Here is a 13,498-nt window from a genome sequence, read left to right as displayed (position 1 = left end):
ACAATCTGTGGGGTTTATAGTGAACTTTTGGTATGTGTTCAAATCCAAAAGAAAGGAGATTACTCAGTAAACAAATATTTATTTACACAGAACAAGTGCGAAGTGTATGAACAGTTTACAGGTAAGACCCAGACTTAGTAATACCAGCTTTTAGTAGAACTTTGTAAAGGATTTTATGGCACCTTAGTTTATCACAGCAAGCCAATGAAAATCAGTACTTTCTATGTCTGATTAATAGACTTTGTTAAAATATAGTCACCAAAGGATCAGTTGACCTAACCCTGAACTTTAGTCCTTGAAAGGGTCAATTCTGGAAATAGAAGTCAACTTTCTTGCTCTTTTGTTGTTTTCCTATAGCTTAGGGTTTTGATTAAAAATAAATCTGTTTGACAGAAGATAATAGCAATAAGAGCTGAGACTCAGCCAGATTTGTTTCTCATTACAGCTCTACACTTAACAGACTAGATCGTTTTTCCTACCCGTTCAGTACATTTCCCCCTCCTGTGTAAAATGCAGGTAGAGGGCCACCCACTTCAGAGGCTTATACAAGACCAACTGAATTCATATATAAAAACTACCTTGTCATTTTGTGAGAAATGATTATATCTTTGAGAGTTGAATTGCTACTGCTGTATATTAGTTAATATGGAATCATGTACTTAACCTAATTGCTAGTTTTGAAAGGTATCATATGCCTGGTATTTTTTTTCCCCGGAGACAGGTCTCAAATAGCTGAGGTTGACCTTCAACTCCTGATTCTACTGTGTCCAGCTCCTAAGTGCTGAGATTACAAGCATGTGCCATCATTTTGGCTTTGAACAATATTTAAACTTTTTGACCAAACATGAAAAGATGTATATGGATTTTTATTATCAAAAGGTGTTTGCCACCACTGCCCAGCCAGTTTGTTTTTACTATAATTTTTTTCATGCTCTTTTAAAAATAATATTTTTTTGATATTTAATATAATTGCTTCATTTCCCCCTTCTTTTTCTCCCTTCAACCTCTCCCATGTGTATCCCTTTCTCTCATTTACATTTGTGGCCCTTTTCTCTTTAATTATTGTCACATACATATGTTTGTATGTTCATATATGTGTGTATGTATATATATATATATGTATATATATATATCTAAATGTATACATATAACCTGCTTAGTCTGTATAATGTTACTTGTATGTATGTTTTCAGGGCTGATCACTTGGTATTTGATAACCAGTTGTTGTACTTTTCCCTAGGAAAGGCTATATTTCCCTGTTCTTGGTATTCTTTAGTCTTTTGTTTTGGGTTGAGGCCTTCTGTGTTTATTGGTGTACTGTTTGTGTTTGGGGGACTGGATCACTCTGTATAGTCCTGGCTGGTACAGAACTCATTATGTAGACCAGGTTGGCCTTTAACTTGTGATGCCCTTTCCTGCTCTCTGTCTCTCAAATGTTGGAATTATAGGCATGAACCACCATGCTTGGTGGCTGAAATTTTGTTTTTACTAATTAAAAAAAATTTTTTGAGATAGGGTCTCACTGTGCAGAGGATGGAGCCTAGAACTTTGAACATGATGGATAGGTACTCTGACAGCTAGGCTACATCCCTAGTCCTATGCTACTGTTTTATTAAGCACCGTTATAGTTACACAAAAGTGGAGTGCAAATAGGATATGATAAACAAATGTCATGTTTTTAAAGAAACAATGCTGAGGCATTATTATTGGGTAATAATGTTTTGCCTGTCTTTTTGAAAGGCTTTAGTCTTAGAATTTTAAATATATTTGAAAAATATATTTTAGCCCTATAGACTAGACTGATGAACTATAGTTACTAGATCAATCTGTGTGTGTGTGTGTGTGTGTGTGTGTGTGTGTGTGTGTGTGTGTGTGTGTGTGTGTCTGTCTGTCTGTCTGTCTGTCTGTCTGTCTGTCTGTCTGTCTGTCTATCTATCTATCTATCTATCTATCTATCTGCCTCTGCTTCCTGAATGCTGGGATTAAAGGCTTGGGCCACCACCAGTGGCTAGGCTGACCTTTTTGTAGCTTTGTAGCTGATAGTATCATTGAGCCACTGATACTACTGTCTCTACCTTCCAAGAGCTAGGCTTGTAGGTATGTACTACCATGCCTAGGTTCTCTCCAGATTTCTGGAGAAAAGTGATGGGTTAGTACTTCAGTATCAGAACTAGCCTATGATTACATTTTCGTGCTTATTTGGCTTGTAAAGATTGAAATCACAAGATTGTACATATGCATCTGCCAGTGCTTTTGGTGTATAGTGAACGTATCTGGGTATTTGTTACATAAATATGTTTCCCTCCTCCCTCCCCCGCAAGGCGTGCAATGGAATTGAGTTTTGCCCTGGTGAACGGGAATAATATCCGAGGCATGATGAAGGAATTACTTTATTTTCTGGATTCATGTGAACCAGAATTTAAAGCAGATTGTGCATCTGGAATCTTCCTTGCTGCAGAAAAGTAAGATTTAATTTTTATTTTCATTGGTAGAAGGTGTTTGGAACTTCCTAAGAACATCTTTAAAACATTAGGCCAAGATATATTGTAGATATGTTTAAGGCATATATTGTTTATTTCTAGTTCTGAATTAAAAGTGGTTAATAGCAAATATTGAAATACATTAAGACCAAACAAAATTCTACATTTTGAACTTGCTTCTTTCTATATCCGTTTTGTTTTTTAAACCTCACATCTATTATGAAAAGGCAGAAGAGCATCTGAATTGAAGTTATGTGTAAAACCTGAAGTATAGAGTTCTTCTCAGTTGTAGTAGTGTAACATATTCCTGAATATGTCACTCTGAATTTAAAGGAAGTAGGTCTTAGTAGAAACCCCTTTTTGCCCATTTGTGGTGTGCTCGCAGTATGCATGTTTGCATATGTGTGGTCACATGCATGTGGAGATCCAAGGTTAATGTCTGGGATCATCCTTAGTTGCTCTTCTAACGTATTCATCGCTGGACAGTCTCTCAGTCAAACCCAGAACTCCTTGATGTGGCTAAGTCTCTCAAGACAGCTTGCTTTGGATATTCCCAGAGGCTGCCACACCCATTATATTGTATTTATGTGAGTTTTGGAGATCTAATTCTGCTTCTTGGATTTCTAAAGCAAGTGTTTTAACTACTGAGCTGTTTCCCCCGTCATCTTTATTTGCTTTGTTTCTTTCTTTCTGTTTTTTCTTCCTGACAATATGATTTGTCTTGTGAGGAACTAGGACAAAGACCCATCTTTTCAGTTTAGCTACTTCTTTTGTAATATTATAGGAAATGTGGGTTTGGTTATATTTGATTGTTATTGAAACAAATGATGGTTTCTGCTAGGTTTAATGGTGAATCATCTCCAAATAGAATCATTTAACTAGAAGACCGGGAAAAGTTTGTAGAATAGTTTTTGAATGTCACTGGTATAGTGCAGTTTATTAATTTCAGTGTTTCTCACCTTATTTTCTCAGGTATGCACCTTCCAAACGGTGGCATATAGATACAATTATGCGTGTCCTGACAACGGTATGTAGTTTTTTTTTAAAGTCAGACCATATACTGAATGTACCTAGAAATGAGGCCCCTATTGTCATGGAGGTTGTATTCAACTAGAAGATATTGGAAGACTGGAAGTTATGTAACTGTTCTGGTTTGATGAAACACTCATGCAAACCAACTGGGAAGGAAAGAGTTTGAAACTTAGAAGTTATAGTCCATCATAGAAGCAAGCTGAGGCCGGCACCTGCAGGCAGAAATTGAAGCAGCGGCTACAGAGGAGTGCTTCTTACTGCCTTGTTTCCCTATGACTTGCTCAGATTACTTTTTTTATAAAACCTAGGACCACCTGAACAGAGGTGGTACCACTCCCAGTGAGCTTGTTCCTCTAACTCCCTCCATCAGTCATTAATCAAGAAATTGCCCCCACAGACACCCCCATAGGCTAATCTGATGAAGACAGTTCCTCAGCTGAGGGTTCTTCCTAAAGTGACTAGTTTTGTTAAATTTATAAAATATGGATTTTATTGTGTGGACTAGGCTAACCTTCCAATATGTAACATAATGTCAGGTAGGGGTAGGTGCTGGTGTATAAAACAACTAGCCACATGTTGTATTTAGTGTTGTCAGAGGCTGTTTTAGAGAAGGTATCACTTGAGAGATGGGCTTTGTAGAAAGAGGAACAGGTCATTCATATATCTTGGGGAACGTGTGTCTTAATCAAAGGGAATAATTAGTGCAAAGACCTGGGACAGCAAGCTTGGTCTGCTTTGAAAGCCACAGAAAGACACATGAAGCAGTAAATGGGAAAATGTTGTAGACAGATTGAAATCAAGGGTGTAAACAGGAGCCATTATATAGAGCTTCATAACTGTTTTGAATTTTATTTTTAATATGATAGGAAGGTATTTCAGATTATTTTTTTCTGTGCAATGCCAGGGATCAAACCTAGGTGTCTTGCATATACTAGGCATGTACTTGAACTTTGAGTTCTATAGTCTTTTTGGTTATTAAAAGGTTTGAAATGACTGTTTATTTTATAATTCCAGTTTTAGATGTTGTCATTTCCTTGGCATTCTTCTTGGATTTTAGGTTTCCTGTCTTTTTTCTTTTTAAGCTAGTTTATGAGTGTGATGGCATAATAGGAAGATGTACTGTATGTCTCAATATTACTAGAAATTGATACCATAAAGGAAAATATTCCTGCATAGTAACTGCATCAGACTTGGAAACCCATAAATCAAAAGAGAAAAACTGACAGATTTCCCTAAGAAGGGAAAACATTGTAATATGGCAGCATATTAATATCTTTAATACATATATAAAAATGGAAAAAAGCCAATGAACAGAGTCGTTGGCATTTGAATACATCACAAAAAGAGAAGTGAGAAATAGATTTACTAATAAGGAGGTAAATTGAAAAATAAAAGCTAAGTACCATTTTTAATGTATGGTATTTTCTGTTTAGTTCAGGCTGGAATTGACCTGGCTATGTAGCCAACGCTGACTATGAACTCTTGATCTTCCATCTTCTACCTCCTAAGTGTTGTAATCTTAGGGATATGCCACCATCCCTGTCCTCATACTTTCTCTTTTTGCTTCTAAGCCTTCCATCATACTTTTTGTTTTTGAGACAAGATCTCACCGTGTTGGCCAGGCTAGCTAGTTGGAAGGACAAGTATGGCCAACTCTTAGCTTCTATTGTTCATTCTAAACCCAATTTCTAGTGTTGGTTAAAAAAGAAACAGGTAAAAGCACCTGGCATCAATCATCATGGTGACTCGAGTTCAATCTCTGCAGTGCTCATGTTGGCAGATGAGGATTGACCCTCAAAAATTGTCCCCTACTTCCACATGCATGCTACAGCATGCCAGCCTATATCCCCATACATGAAGTGCATAAAAATGTAGTTTACATTTAAAACAATAGAGGAGCAGACCACATTCTTTGTTTGATAGCTTAATAAAATGATGATATCTTTTCAGAGTGCAGTATGAAAGAATGCAGTGAAAGTCATATGTGGTACCTTTTTCTGTATTGATAAGAAGTTTTAGGCTTTAGCTTAGAAAAAAATAAAAAAGACAAGTATACAAAAATTTACATACATGCAGAAAAATGTACATGCAAAAATGTTCCTTTCAATCTTGTTTATCATAGAGGGAAAACAGAAGCCACTGTCAGTGCATAAAAGAGAATTAGTTCAGTAAATTATAATGATCTAGATGCATTTGTTACTGGACACAGTGGCTTATGACTGTAATCTTAGCACTTAGGAGATTTAAGGAAAAGGACTGCCTTGAGTTCTACACCAGCCTGGGCTACAGAGTGAGTTTCAGTGTGGCTTAGACTACAACATTGATGTTAAGGTATTGGTGCCATTCATGCCCTCTTCCCCATTCCTTCCCTGTCTCCTGCCTAGAAAACATAGCTTGGTCTGTGAACCTTACCCATCAAAGGGTTTAAAAATTGTTTTGGGTGGTGATGGTGTACAGCTTGAATCCCAGCACTCAGGAGGCAGAGGGCAGGTGGATCACTGTGAGTTCAAGGCCATCCTGGTCTAAAGAGTGAGTTCCAGGACAATCAAAGCAACATAGAGAAACCCTGTCTCTAAAAACCAAAGCCAACCTCTACCCCCCCAAAACAAACAAACAAACAAGCAAGCAACTTGATTAGGGTTTCTATTGTAAAGAGACACCATGGCAACTTTTTTTTTTTTTTTTTTGGCTTTTGGTAGAGTGCTTGCCTATTAATCCCAGGTGCCATGCCCAAATCAGTCTGTCAGTGCATGGAATAATTAAATGCAAAATACCTACCATCCCTACGACTATATTATTGATCATATTAGTAAGTACAAGTGTTTAATAACAATGTGATACTTTAAATAAGCTTATTTGTGAAAAGTTCATATGTTATGGTATGGTGTGGTTTAGTGGTAATGTTTGCCTAGCCTTTGTGAGAACCCTACATTTGCCCCAACATTGAAAACAAAACAAAATTACAAACCAGAACAAAGTTGATCTTTGGTGCCATGTACAGACACTCTTCCTTGTGTCCCCCAGAGTGGGTGCTGCCCTTGCTCATGGGATTTTAACAGCATTGGGGAGTTGTGGAAAACAGAAGGGGTGACTAAGTTCCTAGAGAATGCATCTTTTAAAGTTTTGAGATTTCAGGGTTTTACCTAAGTAGAAAAAGAGTTATCCTAAGGAATTTGAAACTTTGTATTTTGATTTTGACTGGCAATTATTTGTTAGACTTTGATAGAATGAAAAGGCTTAAGATATTTTAGCCAGGCTTTGAAGCTTGAGGTAGTCATGGACCTGACGGTTATAATCATGTTTATTTGCCAACAATTGGCAAAACTGTTTACCTGTACTTGCCAACACTGCTTGTGTGTTCTAGGATAACTGTTCCTGTTCCCTTTTAGGCAGGAAGTTATGTTCGGGATGATGCAGTCCCCAACTTGATTCAGTTAATAACCAATAGTGTGGAAATGCATGCATACACAGTCCAGCGCTTGTACAAGGCAATTCTTGGTGATTATTCTCAAGTAAGTACTTCATTTTCTGTTCCTTTATGGAACACTCTTTTTTCTTCTCATGTCACTAATATTCCACATGTAATCTGTTTTGAACTTTCTAAGTAGATGATATACTATTATTATTATTATTATTATTATTATTATTATTATTATTATTTACTTTTTTGAGACAGGATTTCACTGTATATCCCTGGCTAGCCTATAACTCACTGTGGAACTCACTTTGTAGACCAGGCCGTGCCCAAATTTATAGAGATCCAGCCGTTCCTGCTTCTTGGGTGCTGTATTATAAAGGGCATGGGTGTTCATCACCTCCCCCCACCCCCACCTCCACTTCTGTACCCTTTTTTCTTTTTTAAAGGCAAGTGTGGTGGCACAGGCTGATATAATCTTAGTGATGGTAAGGAGGAGACAGGACAATTTCCTGGGTCTTGCTGGCCAGCCAGCTTAGCCTGCTTGGTGAGGTCCAAGCTAGGGAGACATCCTGCCTCAGAAATAAACAAGTAAAAACTGTGGCTGAGACTGCAGACATTAAGACTCTCGCTGTACAAGCAGAAATCCTGAAAGCTGTAGCCAGCATCTCCAAAACCAACATGTAAGACGTAAAAGTGGTATAGATGGGCTTACCAGAACCAACACGAGAAGTGGTTGGGTGTGCTTGTTCTCTAGTGAGTCTAGTGCTCAGAGGGTCCCAAGCCCCTGAGAACAGCCTGGTAACCATATCTGTGAGCTCCATGGTCAGTAGAAAGATTCTGCCTCAATGAATAAGGTAGAGATGAAGTGAAGACTCCCAGTGTCAACTTCAGATCTCTACTCACACATGTACACATATGTACATACACCCATACACATGTTAGAAAAAAGTCAGACAGCATCTGAGAAGCAGTAGAGATTTTCTTCTGGCCTCCACATGTACTTTCCCACATGTACATGCACATACACTTAAGCTAGTATATACACAAACACAGATATGTATACATGCCTGCACATACAGAGACACACATACATCAAAGCATTTTTGGGGGAAGATTGAAGGGCTTGACTTTCTTTTGGCAGCAACCCTTGGTACAAGTGGCTGCGTGGTGTATAGGTGAATATGGCGATCTTCTTGTGTCTGGCCAATGTGAAGAGGAAGAGCCTATTCAGGTATCTCTTGTTACTCTTGGCTAAGGAGGGAACAAGATTGTGTTTTTGATAATAGAGTATTGTTTAATGGGGAGTTGGAATTGATTTCTTGAAAGCTTTTTATAGAAGTAGTATCAGGATTGTGTAGACATATGAGCACTTAGGAGATGCAATTTTTTGGATTATTGTGTGGATTTAAATCCATTTCAGTTGGACTGGGGTGTGTAGTTGGATTATCGAATGCTAGATCAGTGCTGAGTTCAGTCCCCAGTACCCACCATAAAAAACATGACCACTCATGTCTCACTCTTTTCCATAGCAAATGGAGTTGGTTTCTCTTACTCTGTGAGCAGTTATGAGGCACATGTTCCTATTTCCATTTGCTCATTGAAAAGTTGACGTTTGAGAATATTTTGGCAATAGTTTTGAACTCTTTGTATCTTGTATGTTTCCTTTCCTTTCGCCGCTTAAAATATAGCCTGTTCTTAATTGCCAGTGGTTATCTGTCCAGTCGAATAGCTTAGCAGAGGTAGTAGGAGAGACAGCACCCTTCAGCTCATCTGATTCCCATGCTTTACAGTTTCCATTAGCTACATGTTGCATCTTCTTTTTCCTCCCCAGGTGACTGAAGATGAAGTGCTGGATATTTTAGAAAGTGTCCTGATCTCTAATATGTCCACCTCTGTGACACGAGGTTATGCTCTCACTGCCATTATGAAGCTTTCTACTCGATTCACCTGTACTGTAAAGTGAGTATTGAGGAGAAATAGAGTGCAAGGGTTGCTCTCTATCTTCATTTGTATGTGTACACCTATGGAGGTCAGAGGTTGAATGTCTTCTACTATCATTTGCTGCCTTAATTATTGAGACAGGGTCTTTTACTTTTCTGGAAGCTCACTTATTTGACAAGTTGGCAAGAGAGCTTCAAGATCTGTCTCTCAGTGTCCATCTCTGTAGCCCTAAGATGGCAGATGTGTACCACCACACTTTGCTTTTATAGGTGCTAGGCCTCCAACCTCAGACCCTCATGCTTGCATTAGTCACTTTACTCACTTAGGCATTGCGCCCTAGCCCCTTGTTCTGCCACTCCTTTGGTAGAATATTTATTTGCCTAACTTACATAAGACCTGCATAAGCAGGGTCTAGACCAGGTGTTTATGGTCATCTTTGACTATATAACTAATTCAGACCAACCTAGATTACATGAGACTCTGGGAAATTTAAAAGCTTATCATGGAAAACTTTAAGAATAGACAAAAGTGGAGCTGGAGAGATGTCTTAGCAGTTAAGAGCACTTGCTGCTCTTGCAGAGTATCCAAGTTTGATTCTTAGCACCTACTTGGTAGTTAACAGCCACCTGGAACTCCAGTTCCAGGAGTCCAACATTCTCTTCTAGCTTCTGCAGTTACTGCATATATATACATGGTGAACTGACATACTTGCAGACAAGGAATAAAAATAAACTTAGGAAAAGAGGAATAGAAAAAAGTAGAGACATTAATAACCTGAGTTTCATTTTCTTGGGACCACAGACTCAGAGTGATCAGGTCGTAGTGAATCCTTGCTTCATTCGTATTTGTTCTATCATTGCCTCGCCCGCCCTATTGTGTGCATTATGTTCTGTAGCTAAAATTGTACTTTTTAAAGTCCAGTCTCTAACATTTGCCCTTAAGTTATTGGTTTATTGTATTTGTCATCTTCTTCTAATTCTTCTTCTTTTTGTTTTGTTTTGTTTTGAGACAAGATCTTATACCAGGTAACTATGGCTGGCTTGGAACTCAGCGATCTGCCTGCCTCTGCCTCCCAGGTACTGGGAAGAAAGGCATGTACCATTATGCCTGCCTTGATTTGTTATATTCTGAAATACTAGTGTAGGAGTAAAGGCATTGTGTGTGTGTGTGTGTGTGTGTGTGTGTGTGTTTTTGTTTGTGTGTTTGTGTGTTTGTGTGTATTTAAACCTTTTAAGTTTTGCTTGGTGCTATTTTGAGTAAGTCAATTTTCCAGACAAAGTTTTCCTGGACTTTCTATTTTATTTTCATTGTAAGGCTTCATGAGAAGTATAAATTTTTAATATTTAAATTGCTAATTGGAAGAATTTATGACAACCATGCTGATGCTAAACCTTAATTTTAAAAAAGTTACTAAGGGAGAGAATTGGATAGTACAAATTCCTTTTGTGGCAAAATGATGGTTACTTTTGTCTTGCAAGGTTATTTTTCTTCTTCACTTCTGGGTATTGAATTTAGGGTCTCACAAACCAAGAGCTGTACCACTAAGCTGTATTCCCAAACCTCTAGCAAGTTTAAAAAGGTGAAATAAATACTTAGAACGCTATCGTTACAATTAGAATAGTATAATGGTGAATGAATGGAGATAAGGCAATGGTATTCTATTTTTGAGACACTGTAGATTATTAAACATAGATAATTAAAAACTTAACTAGGAAGTTCTGTTTTTAACATTTTCTCCGCTTCATTATGAATTTTATGTTTTGAACGTTTGGTTTCATTTATCATTTTTATTCTACAGCCGAATTAAGAAAGTGGTTTCTATCTATGGAAGCAGCATCGACGTAGAGCTCCAGCAGAGGGCAGTAGAATATAATGCACTTTTTAAGAAATATGACCATATGAGGTGAGCAAAATAAACCAAGCAGTATGTGTACTTCTAACATTCTGTGTAACTTGTCCTTGTCGTCTGTGAAGGAGACACATTACTTATGCGGCATTCATTGAGTTTGTAACCCGCCTTAGTTCTCATTGCTTGGCTGCTTCTATTTTGTTCATTTCTCTCTTTTGCCTGACCTCCAAAGAAATAAATGTATTGAGTGGGGTGTGGTGTGGCTTGCCTTCAATCCCAACACCCGGAGGCAGTGGCAGGTGGATCTCTGAGTTCAGGGCCGGCCTGGTCTATACAGTGAGATCTAGGTCAGCCAGAATTACATGGTAAGACCCTGTCTCAAAATTTAAAAAATTACTGTGTATTTTTCATTTTATACTCTTTTCCATATAAAGATTGTATCATTTTATTGGTTAAAAGGCAGTTTTTTATAAGAGAAATAATTTTATTCAAATCCCATTACTTCAAACATTTGGTGTTATTGTTTTGTCTCATCCCCCATCCCCCTCCCCTTTTTGTTACATAATATCCAGATCATGGCTGAAGTCTGCTAATACCTGCCCATTTACCTTCACCCTAGTCTCATTTACTGAATAGCAGGTTTGGGGATTTGGGACATTTTGTTTATTCAAGGTTTCTTGCCTATTCTTAATCCAGTTAAGACTTTAGGTCATGTATATATTCTTGTAATCTTCCTTCTACTTTAGTGTTTGTTGGGTGGGGAAGGGAAGTGTTTCTCCCTACTAAGCTACAAAATTTAATCATTAATGGTGATTGTTTTGTACAGGGAGTCTAGGTTAACTGCCTAGAATGTAACCACTTCAGATTCTTCTAGGTCTGCCCTACTTGAAAGAATGCCTGTCATGGAAAAGGTGACCACAAATGGCCCTTCTGAGATTGTGCAGACAAATGGAGAGACAGAACCAGCTCCACTAGAGACGAAACCACCACCCTCTGGGCCACAGCCCACCAGCCAGGTAGCCTTTATTTACTTGTCTTGGGCTTCTGGTGACATTTTCGTCCCTGTACCTTAAATTTCTTAGCTGATATCCTTTAGTGTTTTTTGGATGTTTGATAATTGTCTTTAATGGTTAAGTATGGGGAAAAACTTTGTGTTAAATACACTTTAGATAAATAACTTATGAATGAAGGTGTTATTTCCTTATTTAGGCCAATGATTTATTGGATTTGTTGGGAGGAAATGACATTACACCTGTTATTCCAACTGTACCCACCAGCAAACCAGCTTCTGCTGGTGGAGAACTTCTTGACTTGCTGGGAGACATCACCCTAACAGGTGAGGCCAGACTGGAGTTATCTACTGTTTGGATAGCAGTAGAGATCTGGGGGGGGAATGATCCTGAAAGCATTTTCCAGAGGAGCCAGCTAAGGCTAGAAGAGTTCCTGAAAAGCAAGGCTAGAACTAGCAGCATCTGGGGTGCAAGCTGCTATGCTAATGCTCTGAGGATCGTCCCAAGGGATTTCTTAGGCTAACTTACTTTGGGAAGAATGGGTTGTTTCTAGTATTTTAAGATAGATAGAAAGGACTCCCCCCCCCTTTTTTTTTTAAGACTAGAAAAGGACGTATTTCCAGCCAATTCTGCTTTTAGTGATGCTTCAAAACCTTCTACAGATGCCTTTCTGCTCGTGGTTAGTTTTCAACAGCTGTGGACATTTGTGGTGATGGGTTAACTTATTACCTACCATCCTCCCTCCATTTATGAAGGCAACCAAAGGAGAAAGTGTCCATGGCCTTTCTTGTCTTACTCATATGCACTAGCCATTTGCAAGTGTTGTGTCCAAGAGTATCATTGAGGTGTGTAATTTTATCCTAATCATCATGTAAAATGTGGTTGAAAAGTTGGTGTCTTGTCTGCCCTGAAAAGTAAACAGCCAGAGGTTCAGAGTATGGAGCAGCTCTGCTCCTTGCCATGGTCTAAATGATTTCCCTAAACACAGCAGGCACCCAGAGCTCTCATATGTATCTTGTTTGGTATTTTTGTTTGTTTGTTTGGGAGACCTAGGGATAGTGTGATGGGGATCACTGTGAAGCCCCGACTGGCCTGAAATTTGCTTTGAAGACCTGGGTGACTTTTAACTCACAGAGATTTGGTTGCTTCTGCATCCCAAATGCTGTGATTAAAGGCATGCCCCACCATGCCTGGCTCACAGTTTATATCTTAACACAGTTTCTAAAAGCAACTTATTTTATGCCTTTAGAGTCATTTACAATTAGTTTCAGGGTAGGAGATGCAGGTAGTGGGTAGAATGACTGCCTGGCATTCATCAATCTAGTTTTTCCCCCAGCCCTGAATAAGCCTGGTGTGTTAGTATACACCTGTAATCCCAGTACACAGGAGATGAAGGCAGGAGAATCAGATGTTCGGGTTATTTTTGGTTACACAGTAAGTTTGAGGCCAGCCTGGGCCTATTGAGGAGAGGGCAAGGAGTAAAGAGAGAGACAATTTTAAACCTGCAGTTGTCAAAACTAAGCTGCAAACAAACGTTAGTTTAAGGTCTTCATGCTTTTAACTCAATTTTAAAATTTTACTTTTGTTTCTTTTTGGGTGATTTGGAGGTCTTGCTATGTAGCCCAAGCTAACTTCTAACTTGATTCTTCCTTCTTCAGCTTTCTGAGTGATAGAATTACAGTCCTATGCCACTGTGCCTGGCATGACTATTTTTTTCCCCGATGTTTGTCTAATATTTTATCAAGAAACACACAGTATTAGATGAGCA

At 38.5% G+C, this 13,498-nt stretch overlaps 1 protein-coding gene across 1 annotated transcript in view; it reads left to right on the top strand.

Annotated features, from left to right (window-relative positions):
* Nucleotides 1-13,498, top strand: part of Ap1g1 (adaptor related protein complex 1 subunit gamma 1) — an 84,773-nt gene that overhangs the window by 61,865 nt on the left and 9,410 nt on the right. The window contains exons 12-19 of the mRNA XM_051201530.1: nucleotides 2,322-2,462; nucleotides 3,453-3,507; nucleotides 6,902-7,024; nucleotides 8,072-8,161; nucleotides 8,762-8,889; nucleotides 10,670-10,774; nucleotides 11,595-11,736; nucleotides 11,930-12,056. Of these exons, the coding sequence (XP_051057487.1) occupies nucleotides 2,322-2,462; nucleotides 3,453-3,507; nucleotides 6,902-7,024; nucleotides 8,072-8,161; nucleotides 8,762-8,889; nucleotides 10,670-10,774; nucleotides 11,595-11,736; nucleotides 11,930-12,056 (911 nt within the window). The remainder of the gene's footprint in view (nucleotides 1-2,321; nucleotides 2,463-3,452; nucleotides 3,508-6,901; nucleotides 7,025-8,071; nucleotides 8,162-8,761; nucleotides 8,890-10,669; nucleotides 10,775-11,594; nucleotides 11,737-11,929; nucleotides 12,057-13,498) is intronic.

The sequence above is a fragment of the Phodopus roborovskii genome, unplaced genomic scaffold, assembly GCF_943737965.1.
Source record: "Phodopus roborovskii unplaced genomic scaffold, PHOROB, whole genome shotgun sequence".
NCBI lineage: Eukaryota > Metazoa > Chordata > Mammalia > Rodentia > Cricetidae > Phodopus > Phodopus roborovskii.
This window is presented reverse-complemented; position numbering and strand designations above follow the sequence as displayed.